Genomic DNA, 21,584 nt, shown 5'->3' on the forward strand with positions numbered 1-21,584 from the left:
TTAAGACTTTAATTACCTTTAAACATCCGCACTTCTACCTAGAAACCAGAGAAAATGAGATACTCTAAGATAGAACAGATGAACGGCTAACTATCATTTCTCTTCCACATCATTTCCTGGTTCTTCCCATCTTTATGTGGAGCCATAGCAAGTATTTCAACAAACTTACATTTACATTTAGTCATTTGGCAAATTATTTTATCCAAAGTGACTTACAAGTGAGCTACAAGGCAAGCAAAAACCTTTCATTAAATGCATGTGCAAGACAGAACAGACAGGAATAGCTGATGAGTTGAAGCATGAACCTAAAGCATTTAATATTATATTAAAAGGTTGAATGAAAATTTCACCTCACCACAACTAGAGGTGTTTTGTTATTTTGCTCTCACTTTGCTTCTCTGAGAAAATTCAGGTTGGTGTCAAATAGGAGCTACTGTAACACCTTGTTGCCCCGATGAAAGGTTCAGTGGCAGAAAAACCCCAAACAGAACATCAGTTTTTCATATTAACAGAATATGGTTAAATTTAACAACCCTACACTTTAATCAAAGTGGGATTTGCAGACATACTGCTCAAGACAGAGGTCTAGCCAGGAGTTATTGTCAGCAGCGAACGAGTAGCTCTGTTGCTTGGTTACTGTGCCTGCAGTGAAACGTGACTGATGGCCCTGGGCTGCTGAGGTAGAATTAGCTCAACTGAACAGGACTTGAGACTTTGCATATACAGAATTTTGTATTTTCACCAAAAGCCATGGTGAAAGAAGGGTAGACTATGCTGTTTTTGCTTGGAATCAACCATTTTGAGATGTCTCACTCTCACATACTGGTTCAGCATCTAAGGCAAAGAAAAAACAATCATATCCTAGAAATCCCACTAAATTATCAACTGTTGAAAGTGCTCACTGTGAGGTAAAACTCAAACTGCACTTCTAAAAAGGACAACTGATACTCCAAATCTGTGAAAACTGCACTGAGAAGGTGAAAGATTTTGTAGGCATTCACAGTAATAAAATCATGGCAGCCACTTAAGATTTAAGAACTCTGGCTTTAGTCCTTTTTATTCATTCTCATGTTCATTTTACCCAATGTGTGTCTACGAATATTTCCTTTTCATCCCTATACTAATTACGCTTTATTCAGTTTTTGTGGGTACCCATCCAGCGCAAGACTCGGATGTAACATCTCTACCACTGAGTGGTGCTAATGAGGACTGTTGATTACTGAATCTCCTGCTTCTGCTTAACAGTGAGACTGCACTCACTGTGTACAAGCTAACAAACTGCTCCTCTACCTTTTTATGTAAGGCAAAGTCATACTGAGAGGAGCTATTTGTGGATCTTACAGTGGTATAGTCTGATGCAGAGGATTTTGCCTAGGAAAATCACTGAGGTGTCCTGAGTTACCGTCAGAAGCTGAAGCAAAGGAGTGGAGCTGGTGACCTGGGTCAAATAGCTGGAGGCAGGTAGCCAAGGATTTGCAGGCAAATCAATATTAGCACTGTTTGGAGAGTTGTCGGCAAATGTAGCAGTTTAATTGCCATGTTCTGTTAGTACAACAGACATATCAAAGTAACATGTTTATATTTCATCAAACATACACTGATCAGCCACAAAATTAATTATTTTAGTTTTTCATACTGACCCCTATCCACCACACACACAAAGGCTCAAGACACTGAAAAAATGTGATATTTTCAAGTAGGCCTACAAAAAATTACAAAGGCTGATGTTATGAAACACACAAAAAAAGCATTTTCCTGTCTGCAATTACATACAATGAAAATTGTGGCAGTATACATGTGGCCAACTTTGTACAAATGCTCAGGTCTCCTTCAGTTTTATCCCGTGTATTGAATTTTATGAAAGTGCTCAGATGACACACAGGTGGATGGGATGTACTCATCTTGGGCCTGTTTAAGTAAATCAAGTTGCAGGCATTGTTCCTCTCCAACTGCTATTTTAAGCAGAGGGCTTTTCCTAAGAGTCAAATCATGGCTAAAGGTTTCTAAAGAGGGTACTGTGTGGCGCTCTAAAATGTCTTGCTCAACCTGAATTAGTTGTATCCAAAACACGATCAGGCAGCCCGAACGTGACCGCACCATCAGAAGATCAATACATCAAGCTTTTATCCCTGAGAGATAGAAACGCAACTTCATCAAAAAGACGGTTGTAAGCCCTGCTGAGGAGCAATGTGCATGTAGAAGCCTGATCATATAAAGCTGCTGGGCTGATATTTTATTTTGATCAGCCCTGCTGAGAGAATAGATTCCTTCTGTTTCACAAGACAGCAGTTGTCCTCCCCCTCATGAGTGATACCAATAAGTTCAAAAAATCGCCACTTTTGCATTAGTGACATGTGCTGACTCCCAGAGTTAGTTGTGGTCTATGGGCCGTGTTTCAGTGCAGTTTTATTGTGTTGTTTGTAAATGGGATGACCAAAGATAAACGAAGCATCCAGTTTTCATGCATGTCCAGTCCAAACACAACGCACACAGAGCAGGCTTCAAGTCAGGGATACATCAGTGTTTCAGTGGATTCTTACAAACATGAACAGAAGCAACACAATGTAACAGTTGTCATACAGTGAGCAATTTTATGTGTGAGGTTTAAAAATGTAGCACAGGTTCAGTTTGAAACACAGTATATACAGATGTAAATTCAGCTTTACAAATACATTGGTTACTACTGGATCTACTTACAACTTGTAATAGTAGGGTACCAAAAAAAATAAACTTTTGGTTTTGGTTACAGCTCTTCAAGTCTTATTCAGCACAATTTTTAGTAGAAAAGTCACAATTCAATATTTAGTATTACTGCCGGCGCAGCTCCGGGCATGAATTGGCATCAGCCAAAATAAAGCCAACCCGGTTCTGATCCATATTTAGTTTTATTGTCTTGATATGAGCAAATTATGGCTTTGAGTGCTACCATGGCATGCCTGACCTATGCTATGTGTGGTCCCTGAAGGCACCCAAGTATGCTGGCAGCCTGATCAAGTTTCAAGTTTCAAGTTATTTTCCACAGACAGCAGCAAATGAGAGGTCTGCTTACAACAAGATGAGAGGACTTATAATAATATTTAGGATTTGCTGGCATCAGGGAAAAGCTATACATTGTCCACACAAAAAACTATTGGGTACTGCCAAGGATTAACTTACAAGTTAAAGTTTTGGATGTCTCTGGCAGTCAAAGTTAAAATTCTGGCTTTCACGTGTAGATGAAAATGCTATGAGCTATACAATTGCAAATCAGGGTAGTAGGGGGACTGTGACTGATCAGTAGCTTTTTCGAAAAGATACTAACGCAGTTTTTAGAAAATCTTGGGTTTAAAACTGATCAAACTTTGCAGTAATGTGCCCTAAATTTTCCAACCTTTCCAACCAGAGAAGAGGAGCCAGCTAAGTTGGTGAAGGATCTTAATCTCACAGTCCCTTTCTCCAAAGCTCCTGACATTGGCAGTAGACTGGGGTAGCTACACAGACCCGTACACAACTGGGTGTGATTGTGTGTGTGTTCTGACATGTGACTCATGTCCACCACAACATTAAAAAACACCCTCTGGTGTTATTGTTGTAATTGGTGCACTCGTTTTAAAACTCGTCAAGGTTTTACTCTGTGTATAGGTAGGATTTGCAGAAGGACTTTTCTGAAAAAAACATATTTTCTCCGTCAGCTCCAGTTGCATATGTAATGCATTGAACAAAGATTAGACCATTTTTGTGTTATTCATCTGCCCACATACCCAGTTTGCCAGTTAGCTGCATTCTTAAATATGGAATGATAACTAGACGTAATAAAATCGCACAAGTTAAAGTTTTCATTGGCTACCTGCCATTTAGTCAATTTTAGCCTGTACTGAAAATAAGTTGATATGAGTAATTTTTTACCCATTGCAAATACATTTTTGACACAGTTCAATGATTTCAGTAATAAGAAAAAAGCCCCATTTTGTACTGTTCTACAAACACGTGTGGGCTTGTGGGCAGATATTTAGATGCATGTTTAAATGTTTAATACACATTTATTGTATATAAATATAAGCATCGGATTAATATCACTTCGGCCACTTATACTAAAAATACCAAGTCGGTATTGGATCCAAAAAAACTGGATCGAGACATAACTTTAAGTCTTAAACAAAAATATATGAATTCGACCAAATTATCTCAAAATTCCTTTGGTCAAACCACTGGTATAGAAATAATCAGAGAACTTAATGACCTTACAAGCTGAAAATGAAATAAGCAGTGTAACAAAGAAGTAAAATATAAACACTGATTATAACCAACGGAAATGAAACAAAAGAAAAAACAGCCACTGTAACACACCAGCAACAACATCCTCGGGGAGGGGTGGCTGTAGCCCAGTTAGTAGAGCAGTCTTCCATAAACCACAGGTGATTTGATTCCTGGTGCTCCTGGTTACAAGCCAAAGTGTCTCTAGAGAAGCTGGAAGCCCAAGTTGTCCCTAGTGTTGGCTGCATACTTGTAAGTCACTCTGGATAAAAGTATCTGCTAAATGACCAACTGTAATTGTAATTTTTCTTCAGTAAAAAAGGAGTACGTTTACCCTCACTTTGAACACTTTATCATATCATCATATCCCGGTTCACAACCAGCACAAAAGCTAAATATTTGGTTTACAGCATTAAAGTATATTTGACCAATAAAAACTAAATTACTTATAATACTTATAATGAAACCATTAAAAATCCCTTATTACAGTGGATACTGGTATGAAATTTGTCATAAAGATTAGAGCTATCAATATTTTTAATTATGTTTTCTTCTAACTCCCCACAGACTCCTGCCACTAAACAACATGGGATAAAAAAAGACCCCAAATAATTTTAAGAAACTATATTATGAAAACATGCTTCCTCTTAAAACTGCTGTTTTACAAACACACTAGCCCTGGTGGGTAGCCCCTCTATGTTCGCCTTCCTTCTGCCGGTAGTGGAACAGGCTGGTAGTGTCAAGCTCGCCTGCATAGCGAATAGCCTCAGCAAACAGCTTCATAACCTAATACACACAGAAACAACATTAAGTCTACCAGGCCAAAAAGCACAGCATGCAAAATGTAAACTGGAAGGAGGTAGTGATGGATGGTTACTGGTTGTATAACGCTTACTGACCTGATAATTGGTGATGAGGGGAACACCATGGTCGATAGACATTCTCCGAATGAGGAAGTTATCCTTCAGGTGCTGAGTGTTGTTATTGGGCAAGTTTACCACCAGGTCAATATCACCGTCGCTGATCAGTCTATAAAGCATTTAAAAATGTGTCACAGATTGCATAATCACAGTATTTAGAACAAATAAAGCACCCAGAGCAGTACTTAGAGTAGTGCACTGTTAAGTCCACATTGAGAATCAAAAGCTAATTTTGTTGCTCTTTTGGCATCTTTTAACAAAATTTGTTCAGATGCAGATGGGTTGGGTATAGAAGGAGAAAGCTATTTTAGTCACACGTTAGACCTTGTCCTTACGTATGGAATTGAAGCGGATAATTTAACCATATTTCCTCACGACTCTCTTCTGTCTGACCATTTTTTAATAACATTTGAATTTACAATAACAGACTATATAGCAGGTAGGGAAAAATTCCACTATAGCAGATGCTTAAGTGAAAAAGCTGTCAACAAATTTAAAGAAATTATTTCTTCATCATTTGCTTCACCATATGTTAATACAATGGAAAGTAGTCTCCTTAATGTTACTCCTGCACAAGTAGATTATCTTGTTGACAATTCTGCCGCCTCACTACGTACAATACTCGATAGTGTTGCCCCTCTAAAAAAGAAGGCAGTAAACCAGCAGAGGCGATCTCCATGGTATAGTTCACAAACACGCAACTTAAAACAGGAAACACGAAAGTTAGAAAGGAAGTGGCGTTCCAGAAAGTTAGAAGAATCTCATTTAGCCTGGAAAAATAGTTTAAAAATGTACAAAAAAGCTCTCAGTGATGCCAGAACAGCATATTATTCATCATTAATAGAAGAAAATAAGAACAACCCCCGGTTTCTGTTCAGCACTGTAGCCAGGCTGACTGAGAGCCATAGTTCTGTTGAGCCTACTATTCCCTTAACTTTGAGCAGCAATGACTTCATGAGCTTCTTTATGAATAAAATTGTAGCTATTAGAGAACGAATTCACCAGATCCTCCCCCCAAAAATTACAGATAGATCTTCATGTTCAACAGTGCTAGAGTCATCGATAAGGCCCCACTCCCTGTTAGACTGCTTTTACCCATAGATCTCTCTGAGCTAACTTCAATTATTACCTCATCTAAACCAACAACCTGTCTGCTAGACCCTATTCCAACTAAGCTGCTCAAGGAAGCTTTACCCTTAATAGATACATTCATATTAGATATCATAAATCTATCTTTAGAAACAGGCTATGTACCACAGGCCTATAAGGTAGCTGTAATTAAACCATTACTTAAAAAACCCTGTCTTGACCCAGGTGTTTTAGCCAATTACAGACCAATATCTAATCTCCCCTTTATTTCTAAAATAATTGAAAAAGTAGTCGCAAAACAATTATGTGATCACCTTCATAGGAATCATTTGTATGAAGACTTTCAGTCAGGATTTAGAGTTCATCATAGTACAGAAACAGCACTGGTAAAAGTCACCAACGATCTTCTCATGGCCTCAGATACTGGACTCATCTCTATACTTGTTCTGTTAGATCTTAGTGCTGCATTTGATACCATTGATCATAACATTTTATTACAGAGACTGGAACATGAAAATGGAATTACAGGAACTGCACTAGGTTGGTTTAAATCTTATCTATCTGATAGATTTCAATTTGTTCATGTTAATGATGAATCCTCCATGCACACAAAGGTTAGCTATGGAGTTCCACAAGGCTCTGTGTTAGGACCAATACTTTTTACTTTATATATGTCTCCTTTAGGCAACATTATTAGAAAACACTCCATAAATTTCCAATGTTATGCTGATGATACCCAGCTATATTTATCTATGGAACCAGATGAAAATAATCAGTTAATAAAGCTTCAAGCATGCCTACAAGACATCAAGGCCTGGATGTCCCACAATTTTTTACTTTTAAACTCAGACAAAACTGAAGTCATAGTATTTGGGCCCAAAAATCTCAGAGATATGATGTCCAACCATATTGTCACACTAGATGGCATAAGTCTGGCCTCCAGTACTACTGCAAGGAACCTTGGAGTTATTTTTGATCAGGATCTATCCTTTAACTCACATATAAAACAAATCTCTAGAACAGCCTTCTTCCACCTACGGAACATTGCCAAAATTAGGAGCATCCTGTCTCAAAGTGATGCCGAAAAACTGGTCCATGCATTTGTTACCTCTAGGTTGGACTACTGTAATTCCCTACTTTCAGGATGCCCCAGTAACTCCCTAAAGAGCCTGCAATTAATCCAAAATGCTGCAGCAAGAGTGCTGACTGGAACTAGCAAGAGAGATCATATTTCACCTTCACTAGCTTCTCTTCATTGGCTTCCCATTAAATGTAGAATAGAATTTAAAACCCTGCTTCTTACATATAAAGCTCTGAATGGTCAGGCTCCATCATATTTAGAAGACCTCATAGCACCATATCATCCCAGTAGACCACTTCGCTCTCAGAATGCAGGCCTACTTGTGGTTCCCAGAATTTCCAAAAGTAGAATGGGAGGTAGAGCCTTTAGCTATCAAGCTCCTCTCCTGTGGAACCAGCTCCCAGTTCAGATTCGGGAAGCAGACACTCTCTCTACTTTTAAGTCTAGGCTTAAAACCTTCCTTTTTAATAAAGCATATAGTTAGTTATAGTTATGCTGCCATAGGCTTAGACTGCTGGGGGACCCACCCCCCAATGCACTGAGCTCCTTTCCTCCTCTTGACCATCTCTCCTCTCCTCTCATCCAGCAATTGTCACCACTGTATGTCATTAACTCTGTGTGTTCTCTCCCGTAGTTGTCTTTGTCCTCCTCTGTCCCCCTCTCTCTGTCCCTTTCTGCAGGTGTCCCCCAGCTTTGAAGCTGTGTGTCTTCCAGCGTGAAGCTACTGATCCTACCAATCTGCCAGATGTTTTGTTGTTGCTTTTGTTGCTCTGTTCTTTTCTCTCTCCCCTTTCCACTCACCCCAACCGGTCGAGGCAGATGGCCGTCCACCCTGAGCCTGGTTCTGCTGGAGGTTTCTTCCGTTAAAGGGAGTTTTTCCTCTCCACTGTTGCCTATGGCTTGCTCCAGGGGGAATTGTTGGGTTCTCTTTATATATCTTTATAATCTTGACTTTATTCTGTAAAGTGCCCTGAGATGACTTTGTTGTGAATTGGCGCTATATAAATAAAGTTGAATTGAATTGAATTGAATTGGATTGAATTGAATTGAATTGAAAGCCCAGTGCAAATATGTTTGTTTGAATTTGCAACGCCACCTGCTTGTGTAGATTTACTTTTTTTTGTTTTCCAGCAGCAAGAAAAAAATAAACATGCCCACTGTTTGCCTGATATTCTTTATACACCTAATCATGATATGAGCCAAATATTGCTATGTCAGTGTCCTTTTTAGATAACTAGATAGATAATTACACATTTAAACAGTTAGATTAATAAAATGTATTATTCAAACTGGAGTGAAAAATACAAATACGACAGTCCTGAAATTTGCATTGACTTTTTAATTTCAAGGCTTTTGACATGGAATTGCGGACAGTGACATGCCACCTTCCACAGTCGATGCCAGCCAGCATTATGTCTATGTATTGCTCTACAAATGTTCAACATCCTCCCCTTCACTTGCTACCTTGCAAACATATGGTGCAGATGGTTTGACTGTAGCATCATTATGACTTGTTTGTGGAAGAATTACCTGAAATCTACAGTCACAGTTGGCTTTCTAAAATGATTCTGTGCTGCTAGAGCCTTCGTAAAAGGTTGTACTAGCTGCTTAGATGACAACTAAGCAGCTACACTTGGAGAATGAACCAAATTTGAGAGACAGGACAAGTCGTCGTCTGTCATATGGATTATGGATTATAACTAGCTTTGGATTTAATGTTTCTGCACAGGGGAAGATGAGTATAAAAAAAACCCATCTGGTTTAAGGTAAGACAGCCTAATCTGAGTGTGTGTTTATGTTAACTGCTGGTCTGCTGAATTATGATCAATGAACAACATATCAGGTTCTGTATAATGTCAACATTAGCAGTACTTCTAAGCTTTGGCTCATTACAGAAATTAAAGTAGAGTTATTTAAACACATGTACATACTTTGCTATAAGTAAACATTCACAGCACCATAGCATGCAGAAAAAAGTAACTAATTACAAGCTGTAATTCAAAGCAGATTAACTACTTTGTAATACTGTGCTCGTGGATTTGCCTGTCTTTTATTCATGTGCATAGCCAATCTTCTGTCTTTTTACATTATGTTCACGTTTTTATATAACCGACTGTTACTCAAACATGTCTAAATAGGTTCCAAATTTATCTAGTGAATTACATTCTTTCTATGTCACCAAATTCAAATTGTTTTCAATGTGAAAACACAAAATTCACTTATAGAGTCGTTGTTTTATTTGTCCCTTCTGGGCTTACGTAGAAACATGGCACTGCAACATTTCAACCTCCATATAAGGGGACACCTAGCCTATGTACAGTAGATATAAAAGGCTCATACTAACCTAAAGAAAATCTAATTTTAGGTTATTACACACCAATGGAAACTATAACTATGAAGACTGTATTTCTGCTAATAGAGCCCTGTAAATCTTTCACATTGGACCTTAGGTTTTTTGATGGCCAAACTCGATGTGGCATTGCTGCTAACACAAAATTTTCTCCATCCTCCTTACTCAAACTCTAGTCTCTAATGCAATGACTGAGGACTGAGGAGTCTGCTGAATATTCTTTGATCTTGTCAGCATAGTATGGTGATAATGAAGGAGCAATGCCCAAGACCTTACGGCAAAATCCTATGCTGATTAGATATCACAGTTTTGAATCTTATGAATTACAATTTTTGTACTACTTAAATACTGCCTCAGGAAACAAGCCTTAAAATTTTTACTCAGAATTTTACATTTGCTGGTTTGGTTTTCAATGTTTCCATTACTAAGTCAAAACAAAAAAACACGAATTTACTGTTCAAAATGAATTTCCAACCTCTTAATACTGAGCAAACTGGTGTCTTCCTCCTTCTCAGTTGGCCAGGCTACTGGTGTGGCAGGCACGTCATTGGCACACAGCCAGACAGAAGTGGCTTCAGTAGCATAGAGCTACACAACAGAAATAAGAAAATCATAAAACATACCCTCCCAGAGGGTTGATGTCAGGAAAGGAACAAGCATAAAAAATAAAATAAAATTAATAAAAAAAAAACTGTGCCAAATCAACATGCGGACAATGATCTGCTGGCGACCCTGAACTCACGGGATAAGCTGAAAGGATAAAAAATAAATAAATAAATAAAAATAAAACATGCATAATGTCTGTGTTTTTTGAATCTCTTAATAGGGAAGAAAAACATTGCTAGCAGGAAGCTTTATCAACTAGTGAGGATTCCCAACAAGATCTCTGAATTGTAGTTTTTGAAATATACAGGCTTTCAGTCCTCACCTTGAAGCCTTCCTCTTTTAGCTGGTGTGCTGTAGCAAGAAAAGTGGGTCGGAACGAATGCTAGAAGGGAAAGAAGCAGACAGATTTTTGAATAACAAGATGATACAAGATTATAAAAGGCAGTGGCTAGAAAAGAATCACCTTCCTTGGACTTTTGCACTTTTTATTTTTCTACAACATTGAATGACGGTTAATGTAATTCATTTTTTTAAAACCTGATTGGGTTGTTTCAAGTTGACAACATTGGCACTTGTGGTTTTGTGAACACTTTATATTGCAACCTAAACTTGATCAGATTTCCTAAAATTAAATAACAGGAATTTAATTAAATGAGACACAAATAAGAACATTACAGAAAAATGTTGGTGATGGCAGAATTGCAAGCAAGAATGAATTGGAAAAAGAAGTTACATGTCCCTTATTGCCGCAAAACCCATATAAGTTACCGAAGGCACAGGTTATGCTACAGACATACTTTTGCAACACACATATATTTAGGATTTAATAATTTTTCACAAAAAATAAATAAGTCTGAAGCAAGCGTGTTTTCAGACAACGGGTTTGATCGCACAGTTATTTAAAATGAGATGATTACCACATACATGTAAATAGGGACATTATTACACTACAATGTGTGTATAAGGTATTTTTATTACAATGTACTGTGAGATAAAGTCTAGTTTATACAAACCATTAACGTGAAAGAAATGTGCAAAAAATGGATATTGCACCTGACAAGAAACAGATTTCAAATAAATTTTGCACCTTTGTAATTAGACATCACCTCTCTTAAGGGATTCCACCAAGCATTGTGAGGTTGTGCTGCTGATTTACAGCTGAATATCTTGCTAGCACAGTAAACAGTATTTTGGCTAAAATACCAGCTGCCTCATGAAAACTGGTATGGTTTGATATGCTTTGTGCATTATATTTTGAAGCCTACCTTATAGGGATTTTATGGCTTACAAATTCATACCTTGTTTTTCAATTGTAACACAGAGCTGCAGATTTTTTAGAAATAAGGTGGGGATATTTAAAAAACATTAAGATACCTACCTAACTCTTATGTACATAAAAATCATGTACACTTTATCTCATCTACTTGCCCAGCTTTGCACATGCTTGTGTGTAATTATGTGAATCTTCCTTATTACGTTACTGTGGATAATTACATTAAGAGACACTAGAAACCCGAATCTAATACCCTGTACGGACAAACATCAGAGGTGGGTTTCTCAAGTTACATGACTTGGCTAATTGTAATTTAGAGGACTTCAGACTTGCTTGATTAACTTGAATAGAAGACATGACTTGACCTTGACTTGGTATTCATGACTGCTGATGACTTGACTTTTATTAAATGTTTGCATTTGTCTAGACATTGAAAAGTTTTGTTTTTACTACATAATTGGGTGATTTATTGGGTGATTCTCTGATATCACAAAAATAGAATAGAATAATTCAACAGCAGCTACTAAATTATTCATAATTGTACACACATTTTTATTTTTACTTGATTTAACAAGTCACTGAAAGGGCAGTGTATAAATGTAAGTTGTAAAACCTACACTGCAAAAATTCATTACTGCACATTTAAAATGTTAAATTGTCAAGAAAAGTGACCTATAAATGTTTTTAAAGAGAGTGAAATGTTAATTGAGCCTTTAAAGCTACATTTGTCTTTAGTTTTCACTAGAAGCGATGCTGCTCACTGCTCATCAGGATTTTAAAAGTAATGAGGAGGGTAATGCCTTATGTAATAAGTATTTATTTTTATAGTAATGCAATAATATAACTCATTACAAAAACCAGGTAGGTCTGTATATGAATAAAGCTGGTTTAGTTTGTGCGTAAGACACATATATTTATAATAATTTTTCATAGTTGAAGACACACTGTGTTAAGTGTTGGGCAACATGGTCATCATCTAGTGAGAGCCCCTTACCTTTCTTCTTGGGAGTTGGAGGCAGTGTTCTGACTTTTTGTGGTGGTCTTAAGAATTGTTACCACAGTAGGTCAGTGCTGCTACTTTAGCAGATCAGTAACTCTGGTAGTTTGCCAATTTGTGAAGTAGCAGATGTTGCACCAAACCACTTTGAAAAACTGTTCATGTATTTATTGTTTCTCCAAATACCATTCTTTGCTATTGTGATGTAATTTCTCTAGGAAGGGTCCTATTTCTTCCTTTTCATCGCTCTCTCCATCTCTATCAAATTTGAACAATTTTTAACAAGGTATACAGGTTACCCACAGCTGAACAGACCAAATAGATCATAAGGTGGTGCCCACATCCCATTGTATGACATAACTTCACATTCTCTACTCACAATTATTGTAGTTATGTGAGTTAAACATAAGCAGACCGGACCCTCCAGGGTTGCTTAGATGTTTTGTGACTGTTGTGTCCTAAAATATCTAATTTCTCAACAGTCATTTGGAAGAATCTGATGCCTGTAGTGATTATTTTTATGTTTTAAATTGCAATGTTGCACAAAATTCAAAAGGAATTGGTTGAATTATTGTTTATTGCAACACAGCGAATTCCTGGAGGGACTGGTGAAGAGACTTAAATTCATACGGGGCTGAACCTTGTGCGTGTACATGATTAAAAGACAGGCAGTCTTGAAGAATATGAAAGCCTGTTCTGTCAAATGCAAATGATGGATGACTAAAAAAGTAGCTATAAACTTTCTGTGCAGAGAATTTGAAAAAGCCAGCAAAATTGTAAGTCCAAAAAATGAAACCAATGAGCCAAAACAGCAGAGTAACTATGACTTGTGCTTTGGTCGTTCAAAAATAAAAGACTTCAAATTAAAGACAAGGACTTGAAAATGATCAAGTGGAAGACTGCGGCACTTGATCGATTCTACAAAGCAAGCACACGGTGTTAAATGTGTGGGCATATAATAAAAATATCTAATATTGATAGCTTGTAGTCTTGCACTGAGCCTACGTGAGCAACAAATACTGGAAGTTCTGAAGAACTGGGCCGTTATTTTCCATCTGTTTTAAGCAACCAATATTCAGACCACATGCCAACAAAGAAAAAAAAGTATATAAACACAATGATTTATTTGAGCACTTATTATCTATATACAGCCCACGCTGCAGTATTTCACTAAACACCAGTAAAAAAAACCTAAATCCATTTCAAAGCTCCACTTTGGCAAAGCCTACATAGTTTATATCAATACCTTACCTAGTAACACAAAAATACAGACGGCTATATGCATTTCAAATGTGGATGGGTCAATAATGCTGCCGTGGGTGGTCCGGAAGAGTGTGACGTTATGTGAAAACTATCAATAGGACAAACCACAGTCACCCTACCTCAGCAAGTTTATCCTGCAATGGTGATTCAAGACTTATTCTGACAGATATTTTGCATGATGAAGAAAATGTTTTTTGGACTTTTTTTTCTGGGGAATATGTATTTGAACCTGTGTTTATTCACACAGTTACTCAACAGCTGATTATGATTTTAAGACAATTCAGAATTGTTGCATGAATCAAGGTGTAGTTTGTTCTGAGACAAACTAATGCACTAGGCTGGCACTGTAAGAAGCTAATAGCCTAAAAGATTTAGGCCACCTGTTTAGGAGGCACCTGACATTTGGTGTCTTGTCGGCAAAAGGCACCAAAAGGAAACACAAACAGGAGGCAAGTGGAACTCCAGATGGCTGTAGTCTTACCTGAATCCCAATCAGGATGCCCTTCTGTGGCAGCTTGAATCCTGTGGAGAGCATAGCCTTCAGGAAGGCTGAATAAATGTTTGCTCCAAAACAGGCTACCTGCAATACAACACATGAACAGACACACATAGATAACTATTAACACTGACTCTACAAATCAGATGAGAAAAAACAAAAAAACAAATAAAAATTGTTGTATTGTTTCTGAGGGGGCTTACTTCTCCGGTGGAGGCCATCTCACAGCGAAGCACAGGGTCTGCATCTCTCAGCCGTGGCCAGGAGAACATAGGTGCCTGTTTGAAGAGTTGGTTTAGGCATGCATCTCAAGTAAGAGAACATCCCCATGTGATGGGCACCAACATTCCCTTTGAACAATCTGTAACCAGCATAACCAGCATTGAGTCATACTGGTATATCATGGCCAATAATATTAAGGTATCATTGGCTATGACAGGTGTTTACATATTAATTCCCACTGGCTTATCATTAAACATTCTGCTTCTACTAATACAGTGGTGGTATTGTAAATTAATAAAGTGGCAATCAGTGCCTTGTAGCATCATACAGAATGTTTGCAGTCGACTCAAACTACTCCAGGGATTTCAGGACATTGCTGCCACCTAGAGGTGAAACAGCTTGCTTTCCTTAGCAGTTTCAGATAAACCAGACCTTGGCAGCTGCTTATAAAATATGTAAATGGCAAATTATCTGTTTAATGGTGAATGAAAGCTCATAAATCTAGTGTATTTTTCAATGCTTTTTCAATACAGCATGAGTGCTGCACATTTTCATTATTACATTTTCTTTCAACAATAATTTCTGCTTTACCCATGAAACTACAGTCGTACATATTTTTAAAACATATGAGCGTCCAAGGAACTGTGGGTATTACGGAAACAGACTAAAAGACTGTTTTTAAAACAAGCCTTCTAAAACAACAGGACACATGTGCCTTTAACTGACTGACACACTGTCTCCATGCTAAAAAGGAGAAAAAAGGGGTAGGTGGCCTAACTATACCAGAAGAGGAGAGGAGTTAGAGTAGAATATTTTAAAAAAAAGGATAAGAGGGCAGGACAAGAGAACTGAGGAAGAGAGAGTGAGGAAAGAAACTATTGGAGGAAAATGATTTGACTGAAGATTGTAAATGAGTAGAAAGACAAAACAGAATAAGAGGAGGTAATGAATTAAAGCATTAAATGGTTGTGGAAGAAATGAACAAAAAATTAAAGAAAGTTCAAAAGAAGAACAGATGAGATGGAGAATGAAAAAGCAAAGTCAAAATTACAAACATTAAAAGAGGAGATTGTCAGAACACTGAAGGGTAAGAACAGGAACAAGAGCAGAGGACATATCTTCTTCTCATTGTATTACAGACAAATTAGGAATCATGGGGGTGCCACGCGGGAAGCCATTCTTATTTCTTAATTTTAAAGCAGGCATCTACCCATTACCTTGAATAGAGAGAGAGAGAAACGATGTGGAATTCTGTAATTCATGTGTACATACACTGACACACACGTAGAGGCATAGGCCACAAGGGGGGGCCTTCATCTTTGAAGCGGGCTATCTAATCAGCTGAATGTAATGTCAGCATACTAATGTAAGAAGGGACTAAGAACCAGCATTGCTTATCGAGTCTTTGTTCAAAGAGTCAGAGAAGGATGTGGAAGTGTGTGGAGATAAAATGGCAGAATATAACCAAGAAAATGAAACAAAGGTAAAGGAACACCTACAGAGAGGGAGTAACGGTGAGAGGAGATTCTCCTCTACAACAAAGTTAGTAACGAGCAGTACAGAATTTGTGAAATACAGAAAGAGTGGCACAAAACAAAGTTGCAACGCACATGAACTATTTTACCCTACCACACCAACAGCAAAACCAAATCGAAGGCAGCCTTTTTCTAGTCATTACAACAATACAGCAGAGGTAAATCTCCAAATTATCTCAATATTCCTAGTTATAATGGTGTATTATACAATTGCAATGGTGTGACTCTGGTAAAGACTGTAAGTAACTGTCAAAATAACCACTGACCACAACATTATCCCCAAATAAGCAAACACTACATCCCCATCTTCCTATCCCACACCAGCCACCCACTCCTTAGAGTCAGTAGAATAGCTGAACAACATTAACAATGTTATCTTGGGGCACCAGCTGAGCCGCAGTGGAGAAGAGAAAGAATAAAGTAAGACATTTTCACATACTGTTGTTGCTCACTGTGAGTCTTGTTGGAGACAGAAGAGGCAGCTGTGTAAAAATGTTCACAGCGGAATCAAAATGAAAATCAAATTATCAATCATTTTGTGAGAAGTACTCATGTTAGCATCAGTGTTAGTAGAATTACTAGCAGCAGCACAGGTAGCATTGGTCACAGAAGAAGAGAAAATTGTTGCCCAGTTCTTAAATCTGATTGTCAAAACATGCATATTACACACATACACATGGCAGAAAACTAACCACTGCCATTACATTACGTTAATCAGTAAGCAAACCTTCATCAAGTTACTGTGGGGTGGTACTAATACGATGTCCTTACACTGAATTGTTTCTACGTTGTTGATGTCTCTAAAGCATGTATTTTTCTTGGGTGATTAGGGTCTCAAGAATGTGTCTGTTTCAGAAGTCACGGTAATGACTTGTATGCCATGATCAAGGGGAATAAAAATAAAACCGCTGGAAGTTATTTTTGTTCAGGCATTAACTGTGCACTGGGGACATACACCAAACCACCAAATCAGCTTCCTCCTCCTCAAATGTTGTTTTCATGCTCTTCCTCCCTTCAGTATCATAAATAAAATGGTGTTATTGTTCCTATGAGTTTGTATACAGAGACAGAAATTACACAACAGGGACTTGTTAGTGGAAAGAAAACAACATGGCCTCAAATGACGGACTGCCAAAGACAAAAAAGAGACAGTAAGAGCAACTGTGTTAAGCTGAGAGGGACTGAGACAGATAAATGAATATGGTCTCTCTGGATGGCAGTGCTGTGTTCCTTGTAATGACACAGTGAGGACAGTAAAGAAAAAAGGAAAGAGGGAGAGACGACATATTGATGCTACACAACTAAGGCTGGATAATGGTTTCAGACATCACAGTGTGTGTACAGTAGGGGCTTAATGTTATGACCGCTATAATGTGTTTAACAAGAAGAATGAATTTAAAAATACTTTGTTAAAAAACTGTCAGTGTGACAGGGTCAGCGGGGCCTTCATCACTCAGGCTGTATGAAGTCTGTATCATAGACTCCAAGTAACCAGGGAGTCTTTTAAGCTTGGCACCTGGAGCATTCAGAGCTCTGATTAATATTCCTCACCACTGTGAAGCTTAGAAATTGAAAACTTTAGGTGGTGAGGAAGTGTGGGGGATTATACCTGTGTGATTGGCTCCAAACTACAGCCATTGTTATAGCGGCTCTGTTGTAATTAGAGGGAGAAATTACTTTGGAAAAAATAGCTTTGGAACAGCTGGCGACGCGTAAACTCTCATACCCAATCTTAGAAATAAGCCTGCCAGCCGGGAAGCACCTACTACACCCCACTATAATGCAAAGGTAACCAGTAATTGCTGTCTTTGTTATATGATCTAATGAAAGTTGTACTAGCAGACCATACACTAGTTATTAAGACATCATACATGAAGGGCCTTTTACATTAAGAACTATTTTTCCAACCCTAGATAATACGCCAGGATGTTAAGAAGGTCAGAGAAATGCTCATTAGGAACTTGTAAGTAAAGTTAAAAGTCACTTTTATACAACAGGTAGCAATTATCCTTACGTTCAGCATTGGGTACATGCAGTAAACCTCACAATTCAGTATCTACTTCAGTTTAAAAATCACTTAGTCCTGTACATGTTGACAATTTACACCCCAATAGGTATACACAACCTTAGGTTAATAGGTTTTGCATATAAATAAATATTATGTATTATTAAAATACATAAACAATGCTTGAATGTTTATAATGTTATGTGCATTGTTTAGGTAGAGCAACACCCACATTCACATATTTATCCAATCATCCTCTCACTCTCTGCATTCTACAGTATAAAAAAAAAACTAGACTGTACAGTTAAACAAATCAAGCCTGAAAGAAGCTCATCAGTTTATAAACCACTATTCTTCTCACCTTTATGCCTACGTAGTCTACAGGAATGATGGGTTTCTCCAGCGAGGGCAGACGGGCCTCATCCAAAGGCTCTCCCACCATCACTTTAGTTGCCACGTTGATGAAGTCCACACCAATTGTTTTTGATACAAAAGGGAAGGAGCGCGACGCCCGCAGATTACACTCTATAACCTAAAATGTACACAACACATATATCTCATTTTAGGGTTTTGTTTGCGACCTCTTACAGTGAAATGGCAAACTAAACCATAATCCTTACATTAAAGCAATGCACATTCGGCTAGTACAAATACTCTTCCTTCATCTGAAGTATCAAAATGGCCAATGAGTTTATAAAACAGGAAAACAAACAAAACTAAAATACTGCAAATGATATTGGTGCAAAGTTTGCATTCCCCCCACAGTTATGAAAATGTTAATCATTTATTCATATGACATATTACTTACCATAACATCATTGCCTTTGACCAGAAACTGAGTGTTGAACGGCCCAGAAATTTCAAATGCTTGGGCAATTTTGCGAGTGGCAGTCTTAACCTGAAAGCAATGCAAAACGAAAGCACAGACTCATACATATCTGCATATATACATATAGAATGATGGAAAAATATGCAGCGCAGTGTACAACATCAGTTAAACCCCTTCTTTCTTGTGGAAAATAAACATGGTCATAAAACATTGTCATTTATGTGGCCTGAGTAGCAATGTGAACGTAAAGATTGACTTAACTGACCTTTTCAAGAGCCCCTTGGCTGATGGTCTGGGTTGGCAGCATTAGGGTGGCATCTCCTGAATGTACCCCAGCATCTTCCACATGCTCTGTTATGGCATGGGCAAGAACCTGGACAAGCACACAGTCACAATTAAACAGTATTTGATAGTAAATCCGAGTTTTAAGCACTATGGGACGATAATCTATGGGCAACTAAATTTTTACAGCCTCGATCACTGGTGAGAAATTTTATTCAGTGAGCAGAATTGTCTTACCTACAAAATACCTAAAGTATGTATCATCAACATATGATGACTTATTTCATAAATAATGAAAATAATTAATTTAATTAGGTCTGGAAATTTGTTCAGGACAAAGGGCTTCTATTTGTTGACAAACTCAGTGGGAAACAATGTGCGTGGAATCGAAGAATAACTTCAAACGTTTCACCCACAGAAAAGGGGATATGTATCACCACAGCAACTGTGCGAGTGTGTGTGTCTGTAAATGAACATCAGTGTCATTAGTTCATTTAAACTGCCGCTAACCACAGCATTCATTAGCACTCTTCAGATACAGCCTGTAATTAATACGTATTATCTCTGACTTTCTCATTTTCCCACACATACGTGCGGACTCTCTCTCACACACACACACACACACACACACACACACACACAAGCACACACACACACTCTCTGGCTGGGGATAATGAAGCCTGTTTGGTATTCAATGAATGGACAGCTTGTTAATGGGATACTGAAGATAAGGGAGGGGCTGTATTCAGGGAAAGTAGAAATAGAAAATCTACCATACAACTAGATTGCCCACGTTCAAACCAACATCCTTGAAATGACTCCCACAGCCTAAACAATAGAACAGGTCGTTCAGGATATGTGTCTTGGGGGTTTTGTCGTCTAGCGCAACTTACAATGCTAACAGTTACATGGTGATACAGGTTTTTAAAAGTTAAACCACCTCACTGTTGAGTGACTACTAAAATAAAACTTCAATATAAGGGCATAAACAAGGTGTGGCGTTGCAGGATTGTGACTTAGGAGGTTTGTCAAGAACAATCGTTGCAATATAGTTTTTCTCCTTCCTAAATGTGTAACGTCTTTCAAAATTCTGCAAAAAAAAAGCACCAGGGTTTTTCCTAACACAACAAAATGTGTATGCATCATTTATAGGGATTATAGTGGTTTTAATATTGCCACCTTTAAAAATGTGTCAGCAAAACAAGCAAAACACTTGATTACCATGGACCATCTTAAACTATCTGCTTAAATGTTAATAACAAGCACATAAATCTAATGCCACGTTGGCACATCAATCATTTATGAAAGTTCATTGAGCATTTCATCATGACTGAAACAGATCTAATCAGTATGTTTCCTAACTATTTACACTGCCAAATAACTGAGAACTGAATAATGATATTCTACACAGATGAATAGCCATGATAATGTTGAAAATAAAAATATGGTGAAACATGATGTCAATATAAATTAAAGAGGGACACAAATAACTTGTTATCTAGTTCCACTTTTAAAAAACATGTAGAATCTCACCTTGCCCCCCTTGGCCACAGCATCCACCTCTACCTCCCTGGCACCGCAAATAAACTTTGTGATTACAACTGGATGCTCCTGGATGAAAAAAAAAAACATTTATGGTGACTGTGTTTAATGTGACATGCAATTATTCACTTAGTGATTTCTGCTGGTATTTTGGTTCTGTACTCCAGCACAATAAATCAAGCAGAAACTATACCCATAATGACTCATTTTGGCCACCTGGCTCAGAAAAATAATCAATTTGATTATTCAAATCATTAACATTAGTTGAATACTTAATATAAGAAGTCAAATCTTTTTTAAGCCATTTATTTTTTACATCATAGAGAAGTGGAATTAATGTTAATACACCTTTTTTTACTGTGCGCCACATAAAGAGCATATGGGCAGGCAGGAGATCTGTCTGAGACTGAGCAAAATGAAGTAAATAGGGGTGTTTACTCCATTGGATAACAAAATTGAGTCCTCGTTATGCAGGATGAAGCTGGCTTTCGATGGTTTCCCCACAGGATTCACATCATGACTATTGGAATAATTGACTTAAACTTGACTTTTGACTTAATTACTTTTACTCAAGTAAAAGTAATAAGCAGATTATCTACATTTTACTTAAAGGTACAAAAGTAAGTACTAAAGTACTAAGAGAACACTATTTTAAACTGATTATGGTGATTCTGGAAAAACATGTATAGTAATTATTAAAAATAAGGGTGAAAGATAGCCAACCAAAATAAAAGGTATTTCCAATAACTCTGTTTAAACTTGTTAAACCACAATTAACATACTTGCTTTGGTACTTTGTAGGTTTAACATGCATGTGTGTGTGTATAATTCTAGCTCCAGGTAAAGGCCCTTGGAGAGGCC

General features: G+C 37.6%; 1 protein-coding gene across 3 annotated transcripts in view; it reads right to left on the minus strand.

The window, feature by feature from the left end:
* Positions 1 to 2,577: 2,577 nt before the first annotated feature.
* The window catches only part of cps1 (carbamoyl-phosphate synthase 1, mitochondrial), a 49,831-nt gene continuing 30,824 nt past the window's right edge, over positions 2,578 to 21,584 (minus strand). The window contains exons 29-38 of one of the 3 annotated variants that reach the window (XM_067516453.1): positions 20,715 to 20,792; positions 19,165 to 19,272; positions 18,879 to 18,968; positions 18,432 to 18,602; positions 14,512 to 14,586; positions 14,294 to 14,392; positions 10,602 to 10,661; positions 10,149 to 10,261; positions 5,133 to 5,262; positions 2,578 to 5,019 (exon numbers count right to left, since the gene is read on the minus strand). In XM_067516453.1, coding sequence (XP_067372554.1) covers positions 4,906 to 5,019; positions 5,133 to 5,262; positions 10,149 to 10,261; positions 10,602 to 10,661; positions 14,294 to 14,392; positions 14,512 to 14,586; positions 18,432 to 18,602; positions 18,879 to 18,968; positions 19,165 to 19,272; positions 20,715 to 20,792 — 1,038 coding nt within the window. In that variant the 3' untranslated portion in view covers positions 2,578 to 4,905. Of the gene's footprint in view, positions 5,020 to 5,132; positions 5,263 to 10,148; positions 10,262 to 10,601; positions 10,662 to 14,293; positions 14,393 to 14,511; positions 14,670 to 16,504; positions 16,548 to 18,431; positions 18,603 to 18,878; positions 18,969 to 19,164; positions 19,273 to 20,714; positions 20,793 to 21,584 lie in introns of those variants that run through there. The other 2 variants (XM_067516454.1, XM_067516455.1) reach the window with 2 other exon arrangements.

The sequence above is a fragment of the Channa argus genome, chromosome 9 (assembly GCF_033026475.1).
Source record: "Channa argus isolate prfri chromosome 9, Channa argus male v1.0, whole genome shotgun sequence".
Taxonomy (NCBI): domain Eukaryota; kingdom Metazoa; phylum Chordata; class Actinopteri; order Anabantiformes; family Channidae; genus Channa; species Channa argus.